At 31.8% G+C, this 22,028-nt stretch overlaps 3 protein-coding genes across 3 annotated transcripts; 1 reads left to right on the forward strand and 2 right to left on the reverse strand.

Moving 5' to 3' along the window:
• Positions 1-3,470: 3,470 nt before the first annotated feature.
• LOC108548266 (uncharacterized) lies at positions 3,471-8,579 on the reverse strand. Its single transcript, XM_017901119.1, has 5 exons — positions 8,565-8,579; positions 6,809-7,072; positions 6,355-6,498; positions 5,675-5,846; positions 3,471-3,718 (listed from the first exon to the last, which is right to left on the reverse strand). Exons 1-5 carry the CDS (start codon positions 8,577-8,579, stop codon positions 3,471-3,473), a joined length of 843 nt encoding a protein of 280 aa, XP_017756608.1.
• A 3,541-nt stretch (positions 8,580-12,120) lies between these two features.
• On the reverse strand, positions 12,121-14,296 carry LOC108548278 (cuticle protein 18.7). The gene is made up of 2 exons (XM_017901132.1): positions 13,747-14,296; positions 12,121-12,819 (listed from the first exon to the last, which is right to left on the reverse strand). Exons 1-2 carry the CDS (start codon positions 14,178-14,180, stop codon positions 12,396-12,398), a joined length of 858 nt encoding a protein of 285 aa, XP_017756621.1. The 5' UTR covers positions 14,181-14,296; the 3' UTR covers positions 12,121-12,395.
• A 2,389-nt stretch (positions 14,297-16,685) lies between these two features.
• On the forward strand, positions 16,686-19,466 carry LOC108548281 (cuticle protein 18.7). The gene is made up of 2 exons (XM_017901135.1): positions 16,686-16,697; positions 18,963-19,466. Exons 1-2 carry the CDS (start codon positions 16,686-16,688, stop codon positions 19,464-19,466), a joined length of 516 nt encoding a protein of 171 aa, XP_017756624.1.
• The last annotated feature ends 2,562 nt before the right edge of the window (positions 19,467-22,028 follow it).

The raw sequence follows: 22,028 nt of genomic DNA on the forward strand, positions 1-22,028 counted from the left end.
TTTCTCCAATTCTCTTCTTTCAAATCGATGTTAAAAATACGTAAAAAATCTTTATAATTCCACGATTTCTGTATCACCTAAAATTTCTAAGAGATGTTCCAATCTGATCGATAGATCGCCGAGGCTTCGATCATCGATCTATGAACAAGCGAACGAAAAGTGGCTCAGTGTAAATTCTTTCGTTGACATTTCAAGAGGATACCGCCCACGTTACTAAAACAATGAAAGAGAGGGACAGAGGGGAAGGGAGAGGAGGGAAAAGCGATAGGGGTAGCTCACAGTGAAAGCTCGAACCCGAGAATAAAAATGGGAGAAGTTGTCGAAGCATCAATATATCAAACTGTCGAGTACGTTGTAAAATTAGTTGAAAAATCTAGAGCTGTGCGCCATTTGAGGGGAGGACATTGAGTAAAATGCTCCTCAATCCAGCAGTATTTCTTTCATCCTCCGATCTCGTTCATTTGCCAGCCCTTTGAAGGAAACATGACAGCAAAACGATGTCATGGCTCTAATTCTATCGAACATCCAAACGAATTAAATAATAATAATTCTACAGTAAAACCTCAAATTTTTTTATTAAAAAATATATATATGGATCAACACTTTGCACTCTAGTATCCTCGTTTTAGGTACATTTTGAATCTAACAAAAGACTCTAATGATCACTCTAAGAGGGGATGAAGAAATGACTGGTAATTATTCAGAACAAAATTATGTGAACATAAAATTTGACAAAAATATGTGTTTAATTAAATTTTTAGCAAAATCTCATGTCAATGAAATAAATGATTCCAACGTTATAATATTTTATTTAAAAAATTCGTTTGTTGAGTGCAAAGAGTTAATAATAAGATAAAAAAGATTTGATTTAATTCTAAATTAATACTTGGATACAAATATAGTAATTATAAATGCAGAAAAATTGCTGTCATTATTAAAAACGGAAAATACGAGGTACTTAAGAGATAACTTAACAAAGCTACTAAAACTCAAGGAATAAGTATTACTCGTTCACTACATATCAAGATTGAAATTAATTTTTTAGCTTTGTTAAATTATTCAGTCTTCTTGATTCGAATGAATTATACAAAATGAAATGCTCTTCTTGGTTATCAATTCGATGTTCGATGGAATTCGAGGTAAAAGCAACAAAACAGCAGAATAGTAGAATCAGAGAAGAAAGGGATGGAAAGTGGAGGGTGAGGGAGGTGGTGTTTAAAAAACCTCTAATCAGATTTAATCGCACGTGAGAGCGTGCAGTTTTAGGACGAATATGTTATATATAAATATGAATATTATAAATATATAAATATATATATGAAAATATATATATTAATATTTAGATTTATATTATATGTATAAGGGGATGTTGACGTATTGCGATTATGGCAACGGTGGGGTGCGAAAAACAAGTGACACAGGGGACATTTGCATCATTTAATTAATTACATTATTATCATTACCATTACGATTATTAGCGATAAATTTTATGTTAATAATTAATTCCCTTTTATCGATTATCTGATCGAGAGATTAACCCTCGTTATTACTGATGTCGACGTTGACCTTACGCCTCTGATTATCGTCGAATTAATCATTACAATCATTATAATAAATGGCAATTAAGACTTGGTTATACTGTAGAGTCGAGGTAATTAAGAATCGAGATCCATCGATCGTGTTTGACAATGTCTTCAGTATTAATCGAAGTTATTATTGGGGAATGAAAATTCAGTACAACCCTTCTTCTCATATTCCATTAACACTTGATACTCATTTAAATTCAATTCACGAAATAATAACATACAATGGAATAACGAATAAAACTAATTTATTTTTTCGAATAATTAATTCTTAAATCGATGGTATACATTGCATCAAAAAGGGTTGTTCTGTGCTTCTCAGATAGTCCCAGCATCTTTCCATTCCAACTTCATTCTCTGTCATGTTTTTTAAAGGAACATATTGCATAAAATCCCATTATTTTTCATTCTGTCTTTTTTAAATTTTATTTCTCTTTGAAAGACAATCCCATAGCCAACGAGAAGCTGCAAAATTGCATTATGCAACGCGTAATTGTTAAGAGAAGAAGTGTTTGTAGCTATCCAAGAAGATTTTTCGTTATCTTGTGTTTGCAAGCCGATTGGAAAATTTCCATTGCTATATCATCTTTTCAGTTGGCATATGTAAATATAGGTTTTATCGTAAACCTCCTCTATGGTGGGGGTAACGCTGAGTGTATTGTTAATTAACGATGGCCTTTAAGATAGTTTAAGTTTCATCAGAATAGCGTACGAGGGAATGACGATGATTTCGTTGTATTAAGGCGATTCAGCTGTTTTTTGAAAGCGTGATTTTCTATGGGAACCGACGATGGCGACGACGAAGAGGACGAACGGAGATGTTAGAGTTAATTTTCGATCGATATTAATTATTGACATGAATTATATGCGTCGTGAGCAGCCGGCATTATTTTGTAAAGAAGAATAAAAATAAATTGACAAATGTACAAGAACGCGTCGATTGTTCTTTCTTTCTGTCTTACTGTGCATCTTTGTGTATCTTGTACAGAGTATTGATAAATAAGAAACAAATTTTTTAAATTGAGGGTTTTTAGTACTGAGGGTTCCAATTGAGAAGGATGAAAGTAGATAATATCGAATCTTCTTGAAATAAAATATATTCGATATTTTTAATAGTATATCTAACCTATTGCTGGATTAAATTTTCTTACAGTAAAAGAAAATGTAATTTGGTATTTGCAAGTGCTTTTGAATTTATTATAGGCAGACAATTATTTTTTAATTAGTATTTATTTAGAATGCATATTTGTGCATATTAATTACTCTGCTCAACACGAATTTAGTCTGTAAATTCCATCGGGTAAGTCTTATAGAGTTTCCTGAACACCAATCCATAATCAAAATTGCTTCATCACTCTCAGTTTTCGAAAAATGTGTTTCTTTTAAAAAGGCACGATTTTTGTCTCAAATGAAGTATTACGTGAAAAGTACAAATGTTGGAGGGCTCATTCTCATCTTAAAAATTATTTACTTACGTAAATAAAGAAAAGTATTTTATTATAAATATTCTATGAAATATTACATATTAGAGAGAAAGTTAAAATTTGTTAGACTTTTGATTCAATTCTGACCATAAAACGATAATTACTCTTTATTTAATATTCATTTGTAGATTAATTTATCCAATTATTAATTAATTAATGGATCAATCACTGGGAAATATTTCGAAATATTTAAAAAAAAAAGTATTTCTTTTAACAAAATTTTCTTGGTAAATAATTTAATATGTTCTCAATATTTTAAATTAATTGAAAATTTATAGGATATAAATCATAATTGTTAGCAGTTACCTTTTTATTTCAAATGCTTTATTAACAGTTAAAGAATTAAGATACAATACCTTAATCAGAATATGAGAAATATAAAATTTAATAGCACGAGGTAAAATTATGCATTCTTATAAACAATGTAATGAAGAGTGGGGATATGAGCATACTTAATGAGAGGAGTATTTAGAGGTACAATGTCAACAGGAGTAATTACTTCTTTGGATAAATCCGCTGGTTTATCTTGTCCTTCGGGTTTCGGTTGTTCTTTCAAGGGTGCAGGTGACTCTTTTGTGTTAACCTGTTCGCTGTTTTTCTTGGATTCTTGGTTAGTTTGTAAAGTAGTGTCCGCTGGTGTGAGAGAAGAATCTGTGAAAAAAAGTTTTTGTCTTTAATTGGAAAATTTGAAAATACAGTTCCTGTAAATTTTTAAATGTAAAGTTTGTGAATTTCAATACCGCAAATATTGGAATTTTTAATGCGGGTTTTAGTTATTGCAGAAATTGAAATTTTTAATTCGGAAATTTAATTCGTGTGAATAGTGAAATTCTAAATTTAGGACTTTAATTCAAATATATACAACAATTCTTAATTCGGAAATTTTATATTTACGAACAACAAGGTTTCTAATGTCGAAATTTAACTTAGAAATATTGAAATGTTTTATTTGATAACTTATTCAACGTGAATATAACAAATTTAAATTTAAAAATTTTATTTTTACACGTATTAAAATTTCCAATTTACGAATTTAACTTTTGTGCATACTGAAACTTATAACTTTGGAATTTAAGTTGTGCAAATGTTGAAACACTTTATTTCAAAAACTATCTTTTATAGGTACATATTATAATTTGTTATTTTTGGAAAATACTGACATGTTTAATATACAAATTTAACTTGTATAAATATTAAAATCTTTAATCCCATTTTTTAACCTCTGCAAATATTGCAATTCTCAATTTTAAATTTAAGATTTGATTTTTCGTTTTAAATTGAAAATTAGGTTGAAATTAAATTTCGAAGTAACTTTTCAAAATATTCAAATATATCGTTTCGAGATTACCCATTGCATGTAGCAGCATTTTCTATTTACAAATTTCAGTACACTCATATATTATTTTCTTCTTGCAATTATCGGTAGCAGTACGTTCCAAACCGTTATACCTGAATTCTTACATCCTGAAAGTATAATCTTAATTTGAAATTCTAATTTGTCAAATAATAAATTCACGAAAAAATTCGCCTCATTAAGTCAACAATCCTGTTGCATAAGGTTATAGTACTGCCATACTATTTGTTTCACGTTCAAGGTTAGTCATTTCCACCTCGCCTAGTGAATAGAATAGAATGACTTGTCGATAACGAGTTTTTGTGACACATAATACCTGGTGAATGCACATTCCTCAATTCTGTTTCGACCATGGTCGCGAAAGGACAGTGTTCCTTTGACACTCGAGTAATTTAGTAAGTTCACTTTGTTATACATTATCACCTTTCACTTGCTTCAATTCTAGTATCTGTATCTATTATTTTCTAAACAATATCTTATTAATATTAATATCGAAATTTCCATATGTTATTAACTGTCATTAATTTTTCTACAAATGTATTATATATTTAGTATTATATTTAATATTATAATTAAATTAGTTCTTTGACAGAACTATAAATATCTATAGTGTAAGTGTTTTTTTAAGAAAATGAATTTATTTGTTGACAATATGGAAGAAGGATATTGCGAAAAATCGTTAATTGAACAAGATATGGGTTGTGATAATGAACTTCAAGATGGTGAAGTGAACTTAGAACACGATTGGTTACGCAAACAGAACGACCTTCAACAAGAATTATAACTCTTTTCATTATACGCCAGTAACATTTCAAAATTCCTTTGTGGGGAAAAATATTAATTGGATCGTTTTCACTGTTTATTTCTGAAACTTCGTTCTCCACAAAATGGTTAATTTATTCATTGCAATGAAAAAAAAAGAAAGAGGAAAAAATATACATATATATGCATCATGTTTCAAATAATTGTTTTTATAAAAAAAATAGATCAATAAAATTAAATTGCTTTAGTTCTTTACACCTTCCTTTCATTTATGCTATTTTTATTACATAATTCTAAACTTTATATTCACCGATATATTTCATGGTTAATTCCTTGCAATTAATTTAAGTAACCTTTCGAATTATATATTTCGTAATATACATTATCCATAATATATTACAGAACTGAAAATTGTAGTGTTAATAGCATAATACTAATAATGCAAGTTATAGCAAAGAAATTTGCTAGTAAAAGGAGTGCGAAATATTTACCTTGAATTTTTATTGGCCTTTGTATAAGGTATGGATCAATGACTATTTTGTCTTGAGAAATTCTAAATATAGGTACCCTGGAGTTTAAGATTGATTCAGGTATAATTTGGCCGCTGGATGATTTAGTAGCCTCAGAAGTCTTATTCTGCGGCAATTGTAATCCAAGTTCCACCTAATTCATTAAAAATAATATGATTATTTATAAATATGTTTTTATCATGATAGTATAATAATTCAGCTAAGCCATACAATTTGTATTAGATTATTTCAAGTACTGGTTTATTTTTATAAATAAATTAAAATAAAATTCAAAGAATATTTACAATACTATACATCTTGGAATCATGGAATAATAATTAAAATAAAGAACTAAAATTTGTACAATCTTTTAACTTCAATTTAATCTATTGAAATGCAAGTTCAACAATATTAAAATTATTAAAATTATATAATATTCAAATAATTTATCAAAAATTATGTATGTCAATTATAACATTTTCCAATAGTTTTTATGAATTTTCTCACAGTATGATAGTAATAATAATTAAATTATATCAGAAATAAAATTAAACTTTTGTTTCTCTGAATTTTCTTTTTCATCTTTTGTTCTATATTCTTAAGGAACTTTAAAAAAATTTATTCTGTTCCATCATTTGCAATTGATTTTTATTATTTGTTACCTTCTTCTCTAATGGCTGGGGTCCCTGCAAAAATATATTCTTTTCCCCTACTTTTCCTTCTTCTTTTGTTACAACGACCTTTTGAAGGGGATTTATTCGAGCCGCAACTATAGTTGGCAAATTTTCTTGCTGATAAATAAGTTGCTAAGAAAATTTAAGGAAAATACTGTAAAATGATTGTAAAAGAGGTTAAAAAAACTTGATTCAAATTCCAAAATTATTGCAAGACGATATAAACAAATGTCACGAATAAATATATTATTTTGTTTAATGAAATTTGATCTGAAGTAGTAGTAATAAAATAGTATTTATATTATAATAATAAATAACGAATGACATAACTTGGTAATATTGAATAATTATTAGTATATAGGTTGAGTAACAAGAAATTAAATAATATTGGGTAATAATAGATTGTCTACACTGAATCTTTTATACTGCTTCTTATTCTTACCGGAAGTGGCGCCTGGGGTAGATTTGTGGCCGCTACCCGGAAGCCATTTTTATCGTCAGCAATGTATTGAGTAGTCTGAATAACACCTGCGTCATCAACGTAACTGTAAATACCACGTGTTTCGCCATTCAACGTTCTGATTTCCGATCTCGCAGAACCTGGTGCACTGTAGCCAAAACTGTACTGTCCATAACTATCTTGGTAGGCTAAGTACGGAGAAGTGACCAGGTCTGCAGAGACGAGACAACAGGAGAACAGAAGGATCTGAAAATAATTATTCAAACATTCTGATAGTTTTTTAATAACCAGATTTTATCTATGAAAGAAAATTTTTGATTGTAAAATTGATTCTGAAAATAGAAATGAGTGTTGAGGATTTTGCTTCTCGCGCTTCGAAGAATATTTGGAATTTTAAGTTTGGATGGGAATATTATTAAAAAGGAGTTAGAGAACAAGTTTGGAGAAATATGAGTATGCGAAATTGGAGTTAGTGTAAAGAAGGCTTTGAAGCGAGTTATGTTTTTAAAATCATGAAATAAAGGTGCAATGAATTTTGGTATTAATTAACATTATATAAATTTGTTATTTATTTAACGATTGTTAGTAATACTAATTATTGTATCAATGAATCTTAAATCAGAATGAAATTATGTTATGAATTTATATATGTAATATGCATAAATAATATAATATATATTATAATACATTGTTTATATTAAATAACAAAGCAATTATAAAATTTCAAAGAATTCCTATTTGTTCAATTCAAACGTTTATAATAAAATCAAGAAAACTAAAACAAATTGACTAAATTATACTAATATAGTTTTCTGTATCCATAATACATGAAATAAGCTTCTCAAATTAAAATATGAAAAATAAGACCACAATTTTATCCTCTTCAAACAAGATCGAAGATTCATCAATACTTTCAGATATAAATAAATATATATGTCTGAAATTTCTATATTATCTGTCACAAGTAAAGTTTTAATTACAGGGACCCAGAATATTGAATAAAAATACTCCACAAGGAAAATATTACAATTAATACCATGGTTTCCATCATAAACAAATTTGTAAATCCCAAACCGAAAGAATTCACTAAAAAATTATAATAACACAATAAGCATTAATTAATTCAGCAACTCGTATATCACATACAAACTTGAAATACAAATCTAAGAATATTAAATAAAAAATGATCTCACGAACAATATCACAAAAATGAGAGATATATTAAATAAATTCTAAGTACAAAATCAAGAAATTCACATAAGACTATCCAATAAAGAAAAAATTGTTGAATACAAAACCAAGGAAACTAAACAAAAATTATACAAAAACGAAGTACTATAAATGTTACAATAATGTTTATATAATTACAAACTATACAAGTTTGTACGTTCAAATAAAATTTTAATCCACGAAGGAACCACCATGTTACGACATAAAAGGAACAGAAAATATAAACATGAAAAATCACAAAGAATTCAAACATTCCTGTCTCGTAAACCTCCCGAAACGAAACTAACAGCACACTCGAAAAGTACACCCAGATCCTGCACAGAAGAATCCAGCGCATCAGGAATCCTAATGAAATTCACTCGACGAGACACTGAGCCCAACCACTCGAAGCTTGAGAAGCACTGCCCCATCCCCATGAAACCAGACCACTTCACCCATATCTATCTACGCCCATAGGAAGCGAAACAGCTCCATCCCGGTCACCCACGCAGTCCCGCTTCTTCCTTACGTATACGTTCCTCATGGCGATTCGATTCGATATTCTTTCGTCTCCTCGCATGCATTGGCCACTTTATATAGAAAACAAGCGAGCCTCAAGGGTTCGACTGGTCGCGGAAACGCAAGTATCGGAGAAGCACGAAACTGGTCACGCCTGTCCTCAAGGACTCCATGGTTTGGAATCCGGCTCTCGAACATTTTCGCTAAAGCTTTTTTCCACTATTCGAAACCTGAACATCGTGCTATGCCCTAATATGTCCGCTCTTCAGGGTCGTCCTGAATCGAAGATCCGCGTGTGCGCGAGAGGGATCTCCTATCGACGCCATTTTCCACGGTAATCTATGGATGAGGAATTTTTATTACAGTCCTAGCTCGAGGAATGTGCACGTGGGTACGTTGGAGAAGAATTTAGGAGACTTTTAGAGGAAGTATCGAGGCTTTGTAGAGGTAAGCATAAAAGAGAGAGTGATATTGAACGGCTGGATTGAAATTCTTCTTGAGAGGCATTGTGGGTACGCGTGTTTGAGGTTAGGAGACGGCGCGAGGGAGAAGATGGCGCTAAGTGACTCGGGTAATGGAGGCACAAGAAGCTTGGATGTTTGATCCTATGAGGTTCGTTAGAGGAGATTTGAAGTGGACATGAACTGATAGTTAGCCATATAGTTAGTTGGTAATGAAATGTCATTCTAGTAACTTGTGACGTCCAATTTTCTCTGAAATAGGAAGTTCATAAATTGTATTAGGTTTTAGATTATTTGAGATTCGTTTAAGATTCATTAGGGGTTGTTTAAAGTGGATTTTACATGGTATCTGGTTATGTAATTAATTGATAATTAAATATCGTAATTTTTGTAATTTGTGACTATTTTAATTATTTAACTTTTTAAACTGGGAAATTTGTAAATAATTATATCGATCACTTTTGATTGAAATTGAACTTCAATTATATTATTAGTAACTTGTAATATTATAATATAATTAATTATGTAATTTTTATACGAGTAGAATATTTGATAATTGAATTTTAGGAAAATTCTGAAAAATACTAGCAATAAAGTATATTCCTTTATCATTTCAATAGGATTTTACAATAAAACATAGCAAATATAAACAAATTAAAAATAATAAATTCGAAATATTACAGAATAAAAATAACTTTTTATCTTTGCAACATTTTTTTTAATGCATAAACTCAAAAATTGTAAAATAGTATAATCTTTGGTACTTTTAAGTCAGCAAAAGTGGAATATTATTTAAAAATTTCTTAGAATTAAGTAAACAATGTAAAAGTACTATGGAGATGTCTTAATATATCCTATTTTATGCAACGTCGAAACTAAATGGAGAATATTTCTTTTCAAATGTTTTTTACAAAACATTGTATCATAAATTTCCTTTTATATGTCCGCAAAAAGCAACATCCGGCTAATAAGCTTTGTCGTTAGCGTCTCGAGGAAAAAAGTTAATGGAACTATAAAGTGCACAGTAGTGTCATTGACAAAGAGTAGCAATTTGGTGTTAATATATCGCAAAACCGCACTGATTGCATATCATTAGTGGTCACGGATGATTCCTTTAGCGAAACGACGTTCATTATCTGTACCATTTATTAAATGGTTTATTTTATGCACGCATCAGAAACATGTTTTGCAGTAATAAGTGCAGTATCGGGACCAACATTCAGTTTTGTAATGACTGGAAAATACGAATGAAAACATTTTCATTGTAATGTAGAAAATTAAATCGAAGACAGGAATGCAGAATACGTAAAAAATATTGTAACATTGGTGAAATAATTATTTAATTAGAAGGTATTTTTATTTAAAGAATGAGGATAAATCAGAAAAGTTGATAAAAATTGTGTGGAGGGAAGAAAAAAAAACAAATACAAAAAGACTTAAAAATAAAAATAATTATACAATTAGGTACACAAATAAATCACTAATTTTCTAAAAATATTATAAATGCTAATAATACAAATTTTAATGTTAAAAATAATACAAAAAAGTATAATTATAAAATTAATAGATAAAATTTAAAAAAATTAATATCAGTTTTAACCTAAAAAATCACTTCAAAATTTGCATATTTTACAAATATAATTTCTCCTACTTTTGCTGTAATAAATTAAAAACAGTAATTTTGTCTTTACAAAATCTGTAAAATTTTCACCTATAACTTCTTACATACAATATTCTTTATTTTTAATACAATAAATTAAGAAACAAACGAATCTTTATTAATTTGCACATTTCAGAAGTACGATATTTATTATTTTCACTCTAATAAATTTAATAAAAAGTAATTTTATATTTATAAAATTACTAAGTTCATAATTCACAACTTCTCTCGTACAATATTTCCAAAAAGCAAAAATAAAAAATATTGTAATTTTTATATTTTTATAAAATTCTTAAGTGTTCCGTTTCTACTGTATTCAAACTGTAACTACAGAATGATTTCATCATTACTATATTCAGAAGGCTTTCCAAAAAATTTTGAAGTCAAATCACAAATGTTTGTGAAACAAAGCTTAATTTCTTCCAATAGGTGTTCCACTGCAATAATTAGGTAATTCAGTGTTGTATGTACAGTCACTTTATAGGAAGTCCGTGTCTCCACACCATTACACCTGTGCACGCGTCTCTATAATCGTCAGTCTGGCCATTTGCATACTATCCTCGACCCAAATTCGATGCAATCGATCCTGACGCGACGTGCACATTCTGCTACAAAATCGCCGTGACATTAATATGTATCGAATCCCCTCGTCTATCGTGTCCGAATGAAACTAGATGCCGGAATTTTTTGTCGGACAGATCGCGAATTTATTGACAGTTGAAACGTAATATCTATTTTTTGGCTGGTGGTTTAATTATTGCTCATTATTACATTTAGATATGACAATTTCGCAATAAGTATCATTGCATTCTCGATCCTTCGTTAAATTTTTTTCAATTGTACTATAAAAACTTCAATTTATTGCAACGAATGCATGATTAGATAATTTTTCTTTTTTGAAAAATGATCTGATATATTAATTCCTTTTTCTTTTAAATGTGGTGATGATTTTATTTGTTCAAATTTTTATTTCGTAAAATATAAGAGATTTGATACCAGGTTTTTACTTTTCCTGTGACACATTAATATAACTTGATAATTTATTTATTATTTATTATCACTACCTTGTACTCATTTACTAGTTTATTTTATTATTTATCATTATCTTTACTTTTTCCATTATTATTATCGTTACTCTATTATTCCTCTAATTCCAATTAACATTATTTACCGTTTTTTTTGCAAAATTACTATTGACAACTATACTCGCATTTGTCATCATTAGCCCGGTTAAGTACCAAGGTCAAAAGGTAGTATCTACAAAAACTCGTTTCTGAAATATTCAAAAACGGAGCAAATTAAAGAAAAAAAGCATTAGGTCACGTTTCAGGGACGATGAAAACATGGAATAACCCAAGGCTTCTTCGAAATTGTCTTTATTAAACCAGTATACAAACATCATTTATCCCCATATGGCAGTTTCGACAACCTCATCACCCCGCCCAAAAGTGTCAACATAAAAAGATCACGAAAAATAAAAAGCAACGGCCAAGACGAGTGATTTGCTTCAATTTCCATAGCCTAACGCTTCCGTGTGATATAATCAAACGATAAGACAAAGCCAGCCAATTGTATCCTAAGAAGAAGAAAGAAGTTGCTCTGCCCAGAGAACAGCGGAAGTCATCCCCGTCCATGTTCCCATGTTCTCTCGTTACGAGCAACTACTTATCAGCTAATTATTCACGAATGGTCCTGTGTTCTCTTGGTTCACGGTCAGTTGTTAATAGACGAGACGTCCGTAGGCGAGTGCAGGGCCAGCGACAGTAAGAACGTCGGCAGACTTGGCTGCCTCGGTGGCCAGGGTCAGTTTCTCGTTTAGGTGGGCAGTCGCATGGGCGGCCTTCGCCACAGCCACTTCCGGTGTGTCCTGCACCCTACCGTCCGGACCGATGGGTGCCCCAGGAACCACCACGGCGTTGCTAGCCACCAAGGGAACCGTTACTGTTGGGGTGGCAGTCACTAGCGTCGCCGATGATCTGGCTGCCTCGTTGGCCAGGTTGATCCTCTCGTTGATCTGAGCAGCAGCGTGGGCTGCTTTCGCTGCAGCCACTTCCGGGGTATCCTGCAATCGACCGTCAGGACCCACTGTCGCTGCTTGGACCACTGATGAAACTATCCCATTGGCCACCAGAGGTACCAGCGGTCTGGAAGTGCAAGGTTGAGTACTTAGCTCGGGTTCCTGGGATTGGAGAGTGGAGTTTTGGGTTTTACGAGAATATTCATCGGTGATAGCTTTATTCACTGGGCTTGTAACAGACTGGTTTGAGAATAGATAAATTGGGAAATAGAGTTTGAGAATTTGTAGGAAATGGGGGATGAAGTTTCGAGACATTGGGAGTCTTAATAGGGTTGGTTCAGGTGGAACTGAGGAGCAGGGTTAACAATAGGGTTCGTTCGAGTTGATATATGAAGATTAATTTAGAGGGAGCAGTTTGGAAACGTAAACAATATTTGGGAATAAGGGTTGGGAGAATAGTATGGAATTGGGGATTACGGTTCTGAGGTATGTAACAGACTTAATAGGATTGATTTAAATGGACGAAGGGAAGTATTTTAGGATGGCTAGTTTGGAATGTATAAGGATTTGAGAATTGACAATTGCAGGGATGAATGGTTTCAAGGACCTATGAAGGTTTGAACTACTTGTGTAACAAAGTTTGCTTAACCCTCAAAACGAATTAGGTATACGTGATGGAAGAATTTATGTAATAAATGTAAGAAGTTCAAGTGTCGAATTGAGAAATAAAATTCGCATTATTGACTATTTCAGACACATTTAATTCAATTATGAACCGTACAAATAATTGTTTAAAGTAATTCTGAAAATATAAACGCTGCAAAAATTGCAGAGATACTTCCTCTGAACTTCTTACTATCAAAATTGGTCAACTCCAAGCTTGACCTTACCCGTAAGACTTATTCAAGCAACCAACGTGTTCTTAAAATGAATTTGAATCATAAATAATTTTCAAAATATCCTAGAATGAAACAAAACTTATATCCCTCTCTTCGAGGCAATTGAAGCACCCCTATGAACCCAAGAGACCCAGATTTTCCTGAAGGAAAGTCACCTGGCGAGATCCGCAGCGACGGACCTGGCTGCCTCGTGATCCAGATTAATCCTCTCGTTTGCCTGTGCAGCAGCATGAGCGGCCTTTGCCACTGCGACTTCCGGTGTGTCGACGACCCTGCCATCAAGACCGAGGGGTGCGCCAGGTACCAGTACTCGAGGCGCAGCCACCACCAGTGAAGGCTGTTTGACGACTGTCTGCAAACCACCAGAGGACCTGACAGCCTCATCAGCCAGTTTTAATCTCTCGTTCAGATGAGCAGCCGCGTGTTCTGCCTTGGCAACAGCCACTTCCGGCGTGTCTAGTACCCGGCCGTCGAGTCCAACAGGGGCTGCAGGGGTCAGAGTAGCGATCAGGGGCGCGGACAGGATTCCCGGCTTGGCCAGGACCGCGGAGACCAGGCCTGCAAACAGCAAACCGGCTACTGGTCCCATGACGATGGCGTTTGAGGCTGCTTAGGTGTTCAGAGGCTTCCGACCAGCTGTTCTGAGGAGGGATCGTCGACGAATCGATGGCTGATCGATCGTGGTCTCGCTCGGGGGATCGTTGGACGCGCTCGAGACTATGAGACGCGTCGGCCTAGATCAGCTTTTATAGGCGTAGATCAGATATAAGCCAAGTAGATCACGTAACGAGGGTCCCGGGTGGATTTTTCGCGACATGGCCTGCACGGAGCACGCGCGTTTCCGTTCCCCTGGGGCAAGGTAAGCATGCTGTAAAACGAGTACGGTTTCTGCGGGCGTCGCCAAGTGAGGAAAAATCGCTACGAGGGCTCTCCATTTTCGTGGCTCTCTCACCAGCACGGGAAGATACCCGATCCCGTTGTCATTTCTCCGCTAACCTGGCCATGAACACCGAGGGCGACGCCAGTGAAGGCCAACGATCGCGTTTGTCACCTCGGTCTACCCTGATATCCTACTACTGCGGGCTGGATCACGTAGCACGATTTTTTAGAGACGTTCCGTTGCTATATGCAGATTTTGAGTTGAGATTGGGTCAGCTGACTGGGTGGTATCGAGTGTTTTCTTTGGCATTGACTGAGAGATTTGAGTACTGCTGGTAAGTGGGTTCAGCAACTTGGTACTCACTTTCCTTACTCTTTTCCAGATTTATTTATCACTTTTTTGACAAATTAATTTGTACGTTTATTTTCATTTTCTATTAATTATATTAAATTTATGTGTTATTTTTATTTTCATAATAATATAATTTAAATTATATTAAATTTATTTATTCTGAATTTATTTAAGGTTCTGGTTTTATTCCAGTTATTCCAGTTCTTTGTAAGCAGATGGTTTGGGTATTATGGATATAAATTAAGTATAAATTTGAGATTATAGTTACTCTTTTTACTTCTTACTTAGGTTAGTCTTAGGCTTTTCAATTAATTTTTGTGAATGATTTGAATAGTCTAAACTACATAATGGGTTGTTAAGAGTAGGCTTAAGTTAAATAAGGAGGTTCTGATATTAAGTTTCTTGTTTAAATTAAAATTTGGCTTTAATTAAATTTTGTTGATAATTTGAGTACTTTGGAAGAGATAATGGCCGTTCTAAAGTAATATAAAAGATATTCTCTCATAAAAAATAGATGTAATTCTAAATTTTTGTTTATTATTTTTTATTCTCGAAGAGTTATGATATTCTCCCTTCCCTTTATTTTTATTATTCTTTTTATTAAGTGAACAGCATTGTTTAATTTCTAGATCCTCTTCGAAATTATATTCAAGAAGAATTACTATTCATTACAAAAATATACCCCTTTCTTACTCGAAAATTAATATTCCTCAATATTAATACATACCAACTTAATTACTGCTTTCAGTGGTAAATTAATATTATTACAATAATGAGAGTGTAACGTAGCAGTGTGGTATCAAATGGTATAATATAATTGAAGCGTAATACTATAGCACTGGCATGGTATTACCATATTATTGCTGCATAAATATTAACATTCGAAACCGATATGCACTTTAATTTGCAGTTTAATTTATAGCTTCCTTATAAAAAATAATTCCAATTTCAAATTTAACACTAACAAATCCTTTATTCAACTAAAAATCAACAAACGAGTCCCTAAATAATTACACCCAATTATTCCAAAATTACAAAATGAAATAACCAATTCCCAAAAAATTGTTATAAAATTATCCAATCAACGAAAATGTCGGCATTTTGAGAGTACTGAACTAAAACTTGCTCAGCACTCATCCACACTGGCTTACATAATGATCTACAATCCTCCAGCAGAAACGTGACACTGAAACGCATTTTTTACAATCCCTTGCATCACTCAATTTCATGTTACCTGCTCTTGTAATCCACTGTCACACTACACAAAAATTCCACGTCTCTTCGACTTAGCACACTAACACACCGCCCCAACCCAGAAATTACAAACATTCACAAAGAACGACCCAGACGTTGAACACTTACTTACTCTATCGAATAAAAATCTTGAGCCTCGAAGTTTCCTCTCGGATGAACAAAAACTCAATTAAAAATCTCAGACAGAATCTCCTTTGATGTATCAGAGAAACTTCGAGGCCATCGATGTAGGAAATTGTGGGTCTCGTAATAGCCGCGTAAGAAGTCTAGAGTACCGAAAAAAAGGGGACAAAGAAAAAGAGGGAGAAAGAAAAAGGCATGTCGATAGCATATTCGACAATGTATCGAGGATCTAGCAATGAAGAAAGACGAATTCTACGGACCTCGATTCGACCGAATGTCAATGTCAGGTGTGCTGGATTTTATTGGGCATAGCGTTTCCCATTCGCGCGTTCTCCCATCGATGAACGCGTGCCCCATGGAGCGAAACCTTTTCTCCCAGGTGCTATATAAAGGCCAGGGGACGAGGTGGACACCATGAGACCGGACCAAGGCACCTTGGCGAGTACTGTACCTCAGATAGCGCGCAAGGAGCCACGTTTGTTCACGATGAAGACCCTGGTGAGTGTTTCTCGTTCGTTGAACCTCTGCTTTTTCTTCGTTCGCGGATTTTCTCTGTCATGAACGCTGTGTTTGCTTTGAGAATGGGTTTGATGGCTGTTTAGAGGATTGCATTAGGACTTTGAGAAGTGTGAGGAATTGCAGGGATTTGAGAATTACATTAGAAATTTAGAAATTGGTTAATTGTTTAATTTTTTAATACTACTTTGGTATTTTTAGCTTGATTCATTTTTATTTTTTAAATTCGGTATAATTTGTAAACTCGTGTGAGCAGGTATAAACTTTGTACAATTTCAAATGCTAAAATTAATGAGATTAGTCAATTTTCTATTTGGACGAACATTGTAGTTCGATCTATTATATAATAATATTTTGTTTTTTTAAATGTAATATTTATATAATTTTGGATCTATTAAAAATATTATTATTATTATACATAAAATGTAAAATCTCTATGCTTTGGAAATAGAGTATCTTTTATAGTTGTTAGTTTTAATTTGGCACTTATTAAATTCATAAGTTTTCATTTTTCTAAGTATATTATTATATTTCAATTTGTTAAATAATACAGTTTCTGGCGTTCGAATGTAGCATATCTTAGTATTCTAAATCGTACATATTTTATTTTAGATATACAATATTTCACTGTTTTGATTATACAAATTTTTTTTATTTTTTAATTACGGAAGACTAAATAATTTTGATTTTAGAGGAATATATACATTTTTATATATGTATACCTATTTCAACAAGATTATGGTAACTTTAATACGTTTAATTTATTACTAGGAAAGTACAAATTTTTTGAAGTCGAGTCTTGAAACTAATATATTTGATTTCTCTGATAATTTGACAATTTTAACGACAATATATCGAAGCAATGAAATTCATTACATAAATTAATAAAATATTCAAAATTAATGTAATTGTATACTTAAAATAACTGCAAGATGTATCTTTTAAGATACGATCGACAGAATTTGTATTTCATAATTTCGTAAAATTTATTACACTGTGAAATACAAGCATTTCAACTTTGTTTTCAATATTGAAAAAATTTTAATTTGCATTGCAATAAAATTTCAGTAAGATTTTCCTAAGTCACGTAACATTTTGGAATATAATATTTAGCATCTTTAATTAGCATTTAGCAAAGTATTAATTACTTAGATATCCTGTTGGTCTTTTAAACATTTTTAATTATTGATAAAACATTTGTCATTATTCTTCTTATAAATTACATTATTATCACAAATCTTATTTAAAAAATCTCAAACATAATTTGCAAATCAAGTAGTCCAAAATTCTTATTTAAACACGAACAGATAATAAATCATGTTATTGTATATAAACATATAACAAGCTAATATTATTTATTATTTATTTATTGTTACTAAAGGGAATATTTTGTTATTAGATTCGAAGATCTAAAATCTTATAAAAATAATTAATCTAATAAATTTAATGAAACACCAAAAATCGAATTAACATTTTTGAAATTTTCGAAACTGAGTACAACACGTTTAATCCCAAAACCAATTAATAATTCAATTTTGATATTGTAAAATTATATCTACATTTAACCCCAAAATAAAATAATAACTAGTTTCTCATAATTCATTAAATTTTAGAATCAAAAAATCTGATTAAATGCATTTCTCATGCTATCAGTTGAAAAAGCAGCCTATGCAAAATTTGAAATTAATTGGACTTCTTGTAATTGGTTTTCCACCATTGCAGTCTACTACTATAATGCATGTCTGTATCACTTTTGATTCTATGAAAATGTATACAAAAAGAAAGTATAATTATATTTAAGAGAAACCATGATATTGAAATTTCAAAATTTGTGAAAAAATTGTGAGAAGAAGGCTTTCTTCTTCGGCATTTGCATTTATTTCGTCAAATAGTGTAACTTTTGTTAAAAAAATTTTCATATGTTCACAACAATAGAAAATGAAGTACAAAAATTTAGAAAAATGTTCACTTCTCATTATCTGATAAATTTCAGATTTTACTAAGGTTATTTTTCCATCTAATAGCATGTTTCTAAGGAGCATTCTAAAAAAATTTGTCGTCACGTATAAGGAAGATAAACCTTACCCTGCACTCTTCATATAAAACAACGTAAAAATATTTAAAAAGAAAACTATTTTATTATTATACCACCTCAATCTCACAACCAAAACCTAAATCTCAAATTTCGAATATCAACTGTCTGATCCACCCTGTACGGTCACTCAATTCCCCCATTTTCTATTGCAGATCGTTTTCTCCGCTCTGTTGGCAGCAGCGTTCGCGCGGCCAAGCTTGCTCCTGGCGCCGCCGGGGGCAGCACTAGCGGCGCCCGTGACTCTCACGAAGTTAGTGCCTGGTGCGCCCATTGGACTGGACGGTCGTGTAGTGGACACCCCAGAGGTAGCTCTGGCGAAGGCTGAACACGCAGCAGCCCACTTGAACGAGAGAATATCCCTCGCAAACGAGGCGTTCAAATCCGCCGATCTGATCACTTACGCGGCGCCTGTGCTCGGAACTAATCTGGAACCCATTGCTCTCGCGGCCAGGATCGTGCCACCTGCCCCCCTCGGACCCGATGGACGCGTTGTGGACACACCGGAAGTGGCTTTGGCTAAGGCAGAGCACGCTGCTGCTCACATAAACGAGAAGATCGAGCATGCTGCAGAACAGGCCGCGAATTCTGCTTCCTTGGAACTTCCTGTCGTCGTCTCGGCGTATTCGGCACCGGTGATCCAGAAGGTTCTGCTGTGAGGTTCACACGATTGATTGGACCGTCCCCTTTGGCGACGTTGGCTATATGAGATACTCGTTTTTTGTACATAATTGTGGGCTGATTGAATAAAGCGATATTTAATACTAAGTCTGGATGCGTTCTTTTTGATTCTTTTCTTTTTCTTTGTTTCACTGAAATACTCTGGTATTTTTTGTTTTAACAGTCTGATTCACTTGGTGATATTTAATACTTTGCCCTTTCTGTTTCTTTTTTCTTTTTTATTTTTTTGGGGGGAGGGGAGAATTTATATATAACAAAATTTTGATGTCGAACTTTTTTTTAATTATGTTGATATTTTGGGGAAATCTGTGGCACGATCGGATAAGGATTTCAACAAATATACCTTGTGTAAAGGGTTGAAGAATTTAATAATGGATGAAATATTTGTTTAAGGCACTTTTTTATTTTATTTAATGTTAGCTTTGGACAAAATACGTAGATAAAGTCTATTTTATAAAATTATTATAGAATATATAACATATATTTTAGAATATTCTAGAATATTCTAGAATTCTAGAAAATTATAAAATATAAAATATATTCTAGAATTCTAGAAAATTATAAAATATAAAATATATTCTAGAATTTTAGAAAATTATAGAATATAATTGATTATTTATCCTTTACGTTTTCATAGTATTCCCGATGTTTCAATAGAAAATAATGAATTGCTTTCTGTAACTAGTGGAATATGATTAGATATGACCGAACAAGATGGAATTTAACTAATTAGGTTATACATTAAGATTATAATCTTTTAAATATTCTATCCGTTCGAGACTTTAATACAATATGCATTAACATGAATATAAATGTGTCTCTTATATATCTTTGTATCTATTTTGTTTCTTTCAAACTAATTGCAATATATAATTTCACGTAAATTCCAAATTCCTTAAATCTAGATAAGAACATTAATGAATTAATATAGAATTTGAATTTCCCATTACTAAATTAGCTAATTGTGTGTTTACTTGTATTAAAATTTTTAATGAAAATAGAAATAAATGTATGAATTTTTATCACAATACATTAATGTTATTTTTATTTTTATTACATTATTACAAATTTTATTATACATCTTTCGTACACAAAATTGAATACAATATTACATTTTATTACATTTTAAGCAAACTAATACATCGAATAAATAACTAGTTATTATTTTCTAATATACTTAAATTATTATATTAAATATACTCGTTTTAGTGGATGGGACATGCTAATAATTAAAGTAGGAGTATGAAATACAAAAATGGGAAGGTAAGAGGGAGAAAGTAGAGTGGAGGGGGAATGAGTTGGTAGAAATAAAAACACTTTCGATATGCTTTCGTCAGTTAGCCACAGACTTTCGTGGCAGTAACATAGCAGTTGGGTCCCTGATTAGATGTTTAAACTATAATATAATTAAATAACCAAATATTAATATAAATAAAATTAGTTTAGCTTGATATCATCCAAAGATAGTATCACTTAAAGATTTATTAGCATATAATGTAAACATACATTTAATTAACAAATAAAATATAAAATTCTTTAACTGGTTTCTAATATATAAAATTTTAATTAACCTTATTATTGATATTTCTCTTACATCCTTAATGTAACATTTTATTGAAACCTCATACAAAGAAGGATTTTTAAATTAAAAAAGAAACACGTTAAAATTACTATTTTATTTTCATTCTAAGAAAAGTAATTTAATTAAAATTATATACATTCTCATATTTATATACAAAACTTAAATATTTGTATTTTTAACATCTTTCTTTATTTTACTGCTTGCTTATTTCTTTCTATTTCCCTTTCCTTTTGTACTACAGTACTTAAAATTGTAAAAGCCTTATAATACTATGTTCAAAATTTACGTGTATGACACAATTAATTTTCTAACCTTGAAAAAGAATATAATCCTGATGTGATTTCTGTTACAAACTATAAGCAAAGAATCCTGTCATCGATGACTGCTTACACAGATGTTTTACACGAAAAGGAGAAACAAACATCAGCCCATAAGCAGGATCATATGAACCAGCATAAATCAAGGGAGAAAAATGGAGGAAAGGAATTTCCATAGAAGTGGCGACTGACATACAATACATCTCATTAGACGAAGGAACTACACCATAAAGCAGTATTGTCATTTATTATACAAGTGTAAGTAACTATTAACGTAAAATTAATGAATTTCTAAAGGTATCTAACAAACTGTGCCATTTATTCCTAAATATTGTATTTTCGATATTCAAATTATTTAAATAAATTATATGATTGCGCAGTTACTTCATTTCTGAACCCATTCACAAATACTACATCCATTTTCCTATAATAGCACCGAGTACCAAATAATAGATAATAGATAATGGATAATAGATAGGCTTGGAAATTTTCGGAATTGCTTGTATTAAAATACCTTCTGTCGCATTATATTCTCCTAATACAATCCCACTATTTTCGACAAAATGTATCCTAGAATCGATAATGCAAAGAATTCTTGGAATGTGACGTCCAATTCCTGGAATTGCCTGTGTTAGAATACC

The sequence above is a fragment of the Eufriesea mexicana genome, unplaced genomic scaffold (genome assembly GCF_001483705.2).
Source record: "Eufriesea mexicana isolate 0111107269 unplaced genomic scaffold, ASM148370v2 scaffold1482, whole genome shotgun sequence".
NCBI lineage: Eukaryota > Metazoa > Arthropoda > Insecta > Hymenoptera > Apidae > Eufriesea > Eufriesea mexicana.

Coding starts and splice junctions, on each gene's coding strand:
- LOC108548266 (XM_017901119.1), bottom strand. Junction 6,499..6,808: donor TACCCCAGGCGCCACTTCCG/GTAAGAATAAGA, acceptor AAATTTTCTTAG/CAACTTATTTATCAGCAAGA. Junction 5,847..6,354: donor CCCAGCCATTAGAGAAGAAG/GTAACAAATAAT, acceptor TTAATGAATTAG/GTGGAACTTGGATTACAATT.
- LOC108548278 (XM_017901132.1), bottom strand. CDS start 14,180: ATGGGACCAGTAGCCGGTTTGCTGTTTGCAGGCCTGGTCTCCGCGGTC. Junction 12,820..13,746: donor GTCGCTGCGGATCTCGCCAG/GTGACTTTCCTT, acceptor TTGCACTTCCAG/ACCGCTGGTACCTCTGGTGG.